The 8331-nt window shown below is 45.1% G+C and overlaps 2 protein-coding genes across 2 annotated transcripts; both read right to left on the bottom strand.

Moving 5' to 3' along the window:
• Window positions 1-4172: 4172 nt before the first annotated feature.
• On the bottom strand, window positions 4173-5360 carry CCR75_007276 (uncharacterized protein; the record flags this gene model as incomplete). The annotated part of the gene is made up of 2 exons (XM_067965337.1): window positions 4909-5360; window positions 4173-4831 (listed from the first exon to the last, which is right to left on the bottom strand). The coding sequence occupies exons 1-2, from the start codon at window positions 5270-5272 to the stop codon at window positions 4173-4175; spliced, it is 1023 nt and encodes a 340-aa protein (XP_067814608.1). The 5' UTR covers window positions 5273-5360.
• Window positions 5361-5442: 82 nt separating this feature from the next.
• CCR75_007275 (uncharacterized protein) lies at window positions 5443-6878 on the bottom strand. The gene is made up of 5 exons (XM_067965336.1): window positions 6617-6878; window positions 6461-6557; window positions 5943-6404; window positions 5808-5871; window positions 5443-5755 (listed from the first exon to the last, which is right to left on the bottom strand). The coding sequence occupies exons 1-5, from the start codon at window positions 6710-6712 to the stop codon at window positions 5455-5457; spliced, it is 1020 nt and encodes a 339-aa protein (XP_067814606.1). The 5' UTR covers window positions 6713-6878; the 3' UTR covers window positions 5443-5454.
• Between the last annotated feature and the right edge of the window lie 1453 nt (window positions 6879-8331).

The following is an 8331-nucleotide window of genomic DNA, read 5'->3' as shown; positions in this document are numbered from 1 at the left end:
CGGCTGTGTGTAATAACGCATGGTCTGTATATACGAATAAGGGCTATCTCCGAGGAGAATAGACCCTAAACTTAGCCAGTGCATATTTCACTGCAAGGAGTTTCTTGTCATGCACTTGGTAATTGCGTTCAGCTGGTTGCAGCTGACGCGATTGGTAACAGACGACGCACTCCGCGCCGTCTATATCGAATAGCATTAACGCACACCCGATTGCGAGATCGCTGGCGTCACAGACCACATGGAATGGTCTGTCTTGGTCTGCAATCGCCAAGATGGGCGATTGCATAAAGCTTTGCTTGATACCTTCAAACGAACGCTGACAATCAGCGTTCCATAACCATTTCTCGTCTTTTTTCAAGAGACGAGAGAGATGAACTGTCATCTCTGCATAATTGCGAGAGTACTTGTGCATGTACGCTGCTAATTCAAGGTACTTTCTAAGTCCCTTGACATCGACTGGAACTGGCCAGTCGGTGATTGCCTTGATCTTTTCGGGGTCAGGGCGCTCGCCGTGTTTACCGACGATGCACTCAAGAAGTGATATTTCGCTGCAAGCGTAATATCATGCTTTCGCATCAGTGTAAGAACCTGACGAACATGAGTTTTATAAACTTCCACGTCCGTCTTTCCGTTCATGGCCCGGCTATGGACCAATTCATCGTCAAAATAACTCGGGGCGAATTCTCGCAGCGGTCTCAACAGATTCGTTTTACGCATCAGTTGAATGTTGTAGGGGCGTTACTAAGCCCCTGTGGCATTACTAGCCATTCCCAGAGCATCCCGCTGGGAGTTCTCACTGCTGTGTACGGGATGTCCCGTTCACACATAAGGATCTGATAGAATCCATCCGTCAGATCCATAGACGAAAAGATGGTACTCTTAGACTTACCATCTAAGATTACGTCTTTTCTAGGTATCGGCGTTTGAGCCGGTACCGTTGTAGCATTCATTGTATTAATGCGTATACTATCCACCACCCTCCTGTGGCTTTTCGCACACAGAAGGTCGAAGAGCTATGTAGGGAGGTTGACTCTTTCACATGGCCTGCTTTTATTCGATCAATATAGAATTTATCGATCGCAAGTACTTGTTCACGAGGCAGTGGCCACTGCTTCATGACACAGTACTTCGAGCCCGATTTGAGCTCGATCTCATGTCGAGTGCCTTTATCCTTAGGCAACTCGCATGGAACTGTTCCAGGGAATACATCCCTGAATTCAATCAAATCCTTATATAAAGGATTTGTCGTAAGAGATTCCCAGGATTGAGTAGTGTCTCTTTCAATCCGAGTCTTCACATTGAGGACACTTTCGTCGATGAGCTGCTGAGAACCCGTTCGTTCTCTGCAAAAATTACCGCTGACCGTATATCGGTTACGTGTTCGTCCTCTGTGACGAGTACGAAGATCTGCTGGATTCTACCACTATGCAGATCTCTCAAGAACCGCTTGAGTTCTAGGGTTGGTATTTGAGTTATCTCCGAAGTTAACTTCGGAGGCGCATACAGATCAAGAGTATAAGCGCCTACTCTTGATCCGTCATTAACCAAAACATTTAATGTCTCGGTTTCTTCCTGGGATTTATCCACAGGCTGCCGAGGAATCAATCCGTCGGGATGCTGAAGTCTAGTCATTTCAGCATTAACTATTTAAGAGATTTCTCCTCAAGTACGTCCGGACTTATTCCCTCAACGTCTCCGACTGTGATTGCGCTATCACAGTCGGGTCCTCAACGGTCGACTCTCTGCCCGACCTAGGATCATTGTGTTGTTTCTTTTGAACAACCCGTATCTACCTTGAATGTCGCCCGCTAGGCGTACATTCATGTCTCTATCCACCAGACTTCTCGAGTGTCGGACCTTCGGCGCTGCCTGTGCATTAGCACAGCCGCCGGCGGCTGACTCCACAGGGTGATTTGTAATCACACTGTGATCATGGCAGTCTTACTAACGACGGTACCACAAGTGAGGCCATCGCACTCACTCGTAGTACATCCACACGCTTGTGGACGCTCCAGGACGTTCATCAGATGGTCATCTGATGAACAAGTGTCAGGCATCTTTACGGATCGATGCTGCCAGCTGATTCTTAGCTCATATTTTCTGAGCCAAAGTAGACCTAGGACGACATCAAATTTGTCATTCAAATCCAGTATGAATAAAATATCATCGTACTGTAAATCTTTTAACGTGTAATGAAATTTTACTACGCGTTTCATTACTGTTATCGATGCGCCTGTCGCTAGACGCACCGTCATCCTCGTTGGAGGGATGTCGCGCTCAACATATTTGAGCCTTCGACCCTCTAGCGACTGGCGACGAGTAAAGTTATTTGACGCTACACAGTCCACTAGGGCCTTAAGTGACAAATCATTTGTCCCTTTTAATTTTGAGGTGATGAGGGATACCTCATCACCAGGTGCAGAGACAAATAATGATTGTGTGTCTGGAGCAACTTTAGTCAAGAGATTTGCAAATTCTCTTGAGGTTGTTGGATCAGTAGGGCGTTGCCCCCCTACTGACTCCGACCGATTTTTGGCGGTCCGCCTCGCTGTTGCGATTTCGCAACAACGTCGGACCCGCGACCGTTGCCCCTTTTGTAATTGGTCCATAATTACTTTCAGTACCTTTCGCCACTGGGCGTGGAGCACTACACTCATGAGCGTAGTATCCTAACTTCTGACAGCGATTGCATTCCGTAAGACCTTGCTTGAACACCGTAATCAACGTGTACTCATGAACTGGGTTGTTTGTGATACAACTCGCTAAGAGTCGTATGTGCTGGGCATTAGCGTGAACATCACGCTTGCCATGCTTGAGTTTCAGAAGCTCTGTTCGAGCTCTGAACTCAACCCTAGGCGGTTCAAACGTCTGTTTGAGCCGGGCTATAAAAGCCTCTAGCGACCCAAAAATATATGGGTCGCGCAACTTAAGGCCTAATGCCCAAGTTTTGGCACGACCTGCCAGTTTGACTGAGCAAACGCGACTTACATTTGCTCGTTGATGATGTGACGAGCCCTTATGGCATCGTTCAACTCGACAATCCATCTTAAGAGGGAGTCTTCTTCGACTCCACTACACTTAGAGATGTCAATCTTTAAGGTTTCCGGACGACGCGTGTGCGTCATCCCAGGTACAGGGGTCAGTACTAGTTGTAACCTCAACAGTTCTGCCTGTTGAGAGCCTTGCTGATTAAGCAAGGCTGCCTTCTCCTTCGCCTCATCAAGTTCATGTTGTATGAACTTGGCGATGGCTGAATGGAGGGCATCTCTGTCCAAACCGGACGGTCGACCTCATTCGTTCGACCGCACTCCTTCCTATGTTACTTATTTAAGGAGTAGCTTTCACGCGAAACGTGATGCGTATTTTCATTATCATCTAACATGTCCATGTTAAGATGTAGCTATCACGTGAAACGTGATGCGTATTCCCATTATCATTTAACATCCATGTTAGATGATGGAACTGTGGTCCTTGGACGGACTACAAAGCACTACCAGGTGTAACGGGGCACTACTGACTTGTACTGCTTCAGTACAAGTCCACTTTGCACTGCCTTAGTGCGAGTGGTGCCTCACGTCACTTCACGTACACTAGTACGTGCAGAGGAAGACTCTCTTTAGAACATTTGCTTTAAAGAGGATGAATTAAAAACTGTATTAATATAATTAAGTTATTCTGTTCTATCTAATTCATATTATTTTAATTATTAACTTGCACAAAAATGTAATAAAGTCTTATCTGTCTTTCTCTTTGCGCGCGTCCAGCGCTGACTGGACCGCGGAAAAAGTAGATATAATGGTCTTTATCTACCAATGGATAAGCTTTTCGAATGTAAAGTAATATTCTCCAAATATTATCTACCCTTTAGATAATATACTAATTACAAACCTTTAAGTGTGTTAATTTGATGTAACGACACACCGTTACAGAAGCGTTGCGTTGAAGGGTCCATTGGCGTCACCCGTCTCTGTATTTGTTAGGTTTAAATAACCGAGCTGAGATCACACGATAGGTGTAAGTATACTTGAAGCTGTTACTGACCAAGCGCAATCCATTTATAAATCTATTGTAGTTGTCGACATTTTACGATAGCAATGAAAGCTTTTCCTTTTCTTCTATTTGCTTCAGGGTGTAACAAATTATAAGTTGAGATTTCACGACCTGTAAGCGTATTATACTGATAATTGCTGCTTCCATAATAAGGCGCACTTACTAAGAAATGACTGCATAGCCTCTCGTTGTACTCGCGCTTTTTCGCGTTGCTCCGAAAAGTCTAGCACAGTACCATCATCTAACTCCAAATCGCGAATTAGCGGGAGCTGATTGAAAGAGTAAGCCCTAACTTTGTTAAATGAATGCGTTTCAAAGTCATTTGTAGGTACTGACTCTTCGGCTTCTCGTTTCCGCGATTTCAGCTTTCGGAACGGATCGCGCTTCACTTGAGCGTTCTCTTTATTGGTTGCTCCACCCACCAAGCCATTTGTACCGCGTAGAGAATCAACTCCGTGTTTTTTACTGCCAGCTGCCTTCGATGCTATAGCATTTTTCTTCAAATTAGCGTTCTCTATGCTTGTCACATGGTTTTTACTTTTCGAATGCGACTTCTTCTTTTGAAATTCATTTGGCAATCTCAAGCTCTGTGCGCCCTTTTCGCCTAAAGTAACCTTACTTGTGCTGGCCATCCTCTTTAATCCAGAGACCGAAGCGCTTTGGGGCTCGCTATGTGTTGGTGCTGGCACAGGGTTAAAATTGGCTTCTACAATTGTACCCAACACATCATCGAACAGTCGCATGTCACCGTCCCAGCTCTTTTCCGACTTGTTTGTGGAACCTGAATAATGAGCAAGTACATCGATTAATGCATCTACGATGAGTCAACTTCATTTGGCGGCCAAATGTGGCACGTACGAGCGTAGCGGCCGTGAGCTGTGATTGATATAGGATCTGTCCAGAGATCGTAGTTCTTGCTCCAGCCCACAAAGTGCACCTTAATCTTATGACTGTCCAGGTTACATTGAATGATTCTGGCTTCTCCCCACATCAATTTCTTGTCCAGAGCGTCTACATAGAACCCCACGCACTTCGCTATCTGTGTTTTTTTGGGCTTAAGCTTCGGTTTGAAGCCCCTGTCGCGCCTTTTACCAATTTTGCTCGATGCAGGCTGCTTAACAAGAGCCTTAACAGCTTCTTCTGCTACCTTGCTTTCTATTATTGCTACTGGGCCAGATTGAATCGGTGAAGCAGTCGTAGAGTTTATAGGGAACAATACCATATTCGGCTTAGAAGCCAGTACCGACTGTTCAAAAGGCGCAAATTTAAGCCAATAAAAACAGCACGAGAAAGACAGGCTTCCCTGGAAGTAGCAAAAGTTGAGCATGTTGCAGGCGGGAGCTTTGTGGCCCTGATGTTGAAAGAGAGGTCTTGACAAGTTGAAGTTATAGGTTTTTGGTAGAATCAACTTAAATTTATTTCTTCAATGGATAAAATTCGAATGAGCGCGGTGTCAAGTGTAGCTACGTCGGAATCCTGGTGAGGTAACAAGGTAAAGTGATACTGCACACGAACGTTGTCAACAACCTGATAATTCACGTAGTCTGGAGACGTCCACCGACGGGTCTGGTACTTGCTGCGGACGTCAACTTGCAACACTTCTAAGATCGCAGCCACAAATATTGTAGGAGCGTTGGAATAGTGCACAGACTTTTCAGACAGCTTATGAATTGCGGAGACAAGATCGTTAGACTCCCACTCAATTCTAAAAGGGTAAAATCAGTTTCGAGTAAATCGAACAATGCGAGTTGACGTACTGAATAAGAGGCTGCGGGGAAGAGACCCACTCCGCTGCTAGAGCCATTGGAAGACTATCATACGCTACATAGTGGTACCACGAGAAGATTAGTGCTTTGGTATCGTATTCCTTCATTGTGATTCGACTCTCCTACCCGCAATGTAGGGTTTAATGTCAAGCACAGGGGTCTCATCAAGTAAGTCAACTCCCGAGAGATACACAGTCCGTTCGCGCATACTGACGCGCTGAATCTTAGCCAGTGTAATTCCAACTGGATTGGGCCGATGAGGTGACCGGGTGCAAAAGATACCAACTCTATTCTTCAACATTGGAGGAGAAATTTTAGCCTGTAACGATAGAGTAGGAATAATAGTCATCGAATTGTCTAAATACAAAATCAGCACAAAGATGCTAACCCGAAATGTGTGCCGATGACTGTCGGATCGTAGACCTTCGTGCGCTCGACTGTTTTTGCCATTTGTATTTTGATGAAATACAAAGACGATCCAGACATGACTGAACTGCTCTAATCCGTCCAAGGTATCGGGGGAGATGCTACGATGAAAAATAATCTTAGCTCGGGTCGATGGTGCAAGGGAGCCTTGACGAGGCGTACCTACATCCGTGACATAGAATTAAACAGAGACAAGTGCATGTATATAGCAAACAAACCCAGGCAGGCTTTAAAGCAAGAATATATTAGTCCCACAGGCTGCACGAAGTAGCCCTTGCTGGTGTCCAGCTTCTCGTCCATGACACGTCGCAGCTCCTAGTAAGCAAATATACAAATTAGTCAGCATTTTAACCACTTTATGACTAACGCTCTACCTTTTCTGCAGCTATACGGCCTTGTCTCTCATCAGCGCGAGCTTTCTCTTTCTTTGCTGCATCACATATCATATTCTTTGGCGTGATAATACACATAGTAGATGACAACCTATTTTTTACGTAGGTGAAATAAATCTCGCACCATTATTTTCTCACGATTGCAAAGGTTTGTTTCTGACTGCTTCCACCAAAGCCACAGTAGTACTGCGGTTGGAAAAGTCATCGCCAACGTCTCTAGCTTTAATCCAAACGGCGACGTCATTGCTAATGTGGCGAGCATCCTGCAGTTCTCTTTCATTGGATAATATTTCATTTTTTTAATGGTTTGAAGGTTTTTTTTGGTACGATTGTATAAATTTATCGAAGACCTGAAAGATGAAAAAGAATTCAGGAGTTAGTAGTATATCTGCACCCGACACTACTACTAAGTAAGCTTAGTTGATACACGGTTAAGTGGGATGGTCAATTACTAAATTAAAGTAATTAGACCCAATACTCGGGTGTGGTGCACATTTGTCACCAACCCTTGTGTATGGATGACGCCCAGCATTATCCGTGATGACGGCCAGCGTCATCCGTTACGCGAGGTATCTAGAAAGATACGCTCGCAATACCTATTAAGTGTTATCTATAGACATGACATTTTAATTGGTTAAAATAGGTATTTATATTTAATACGATTAAATTTAAATCAGTCTGAAAACTTCTTCCTACTTGATAAGTGCGCATGTAGGCGGGCACGTCGTAATGCGGCCACGCTCCACTTAGGCACACACCCTAGCACAGCAAGGAAGCGGTTAAACCTGCTTCTCTTGCGTGCAGTGAGGTAGTTGTGGTGGGCGCGGAAGCGACCTCACCCAACACACTAAGAACTCTGGTAAAGTGTCGTCACGGGAGCGGTAATCCGTCTCCTCGTGCGCACTTACCAAGTAGGTAGTAATTTTCAGACTGATTTATATTTAATAGAATTAAATACAAATACCTATTTTTACCAATTAAAATGTTATCTCTATAGATATCATTTAATATGTATTGCGAGCGTATCTTTATAGATACCTCGCGTAACTGATGACGCTAGCCGTCATCATGGATGACGCTGGGCGTCATCCCTCCTAATGTGAATGCACCCATGTGCATCACATCCACAAGGGTTGGTCACAAATGTGCACCACACCCGAGTGTTGGGTCTAATTACTATTATTTAGTAATTGACCATCCCCTTAAGTACCAAATGTACTTAATGGGGACTGTGTAACATTAGGGCAACTCTAGCCCGTTACACCATCCCCCTCTTTAAGAACGAATTTACATTTTTAAATTCGACAGAGTAGAGAGAGGAACTGCGAGCAGCTTTACGCGCCGCTAGTTCACTCGATCACTCTCGCGCACGTGTTTCTATACACGGCGCCCAAGATGCCACCTAAAAGGGGCCACGTTGGTGGGTCGTCTGCGAAGACGCCCACACAACCTCGCACTAAGCGCACGCGCCGCGTTAATTCGCCGGCCGCGTCAAATGCCTTAGTCGGAACGCAGACAGCCACTGCGGCTGTCGCGTTAACAGGGCTAAAGGATCCATCCCACTTTAACAGTGAGGATGTTGATCCGTCGCTCATTGTCGACTACAATGAGTCGACACCGTTGCCGTCACCTCATAGTAGTGATGCGGACAACGAGCTCATGAGGAGTGATGATGCGGCATTATTGCCCATCCAAAC

Source organism: Bremia lactucae (genome assembly GCF_004359215.1).
Source record: "Bremia lactucae strain SF5 chromosome Unknown BlacSF5_NotPlaced_200_SHOA01000120.1_2678225bp, whole genome shotgun sequence".
Lineage (NCBI taxonomy): Eukaryota > Oomycota > Peronosporomycetes > Peronosporales > Peronosporaceae > Bremia > Bremia lactucae.
This window is presented reverse-complemented; position numbering and strand designations above follow the sequence as displayed.

What these genes read in the sequence shown, in the direction of transcription:
- CCR75_007275 (XM_067965336.1), bottom strand. Translation starts at nt 6,712, where the DNA reads ATGTGTATTATCACGCCAAAGAATATGATATGTGATGCAGCAAAGAAA. An exon ending in TTGCTTTAAAGCCTGCCTGG is followed by an intron (nt 6,405 to 6,460) that starts GTTTGTTTGCTA and finishes TCACGGATGTAG; the next exon opens with GTACGCCTCGTCAAGGCTCC. An exon ending in TCCCCGCAGCCTCTTATTCA is followed by an intron (nt 5,756 to 5,807) that starts GTACGTCAACTC and finishes TTACCCTTTTAG; the next exon opens with AATTGAGTGGGAGTCTAACG.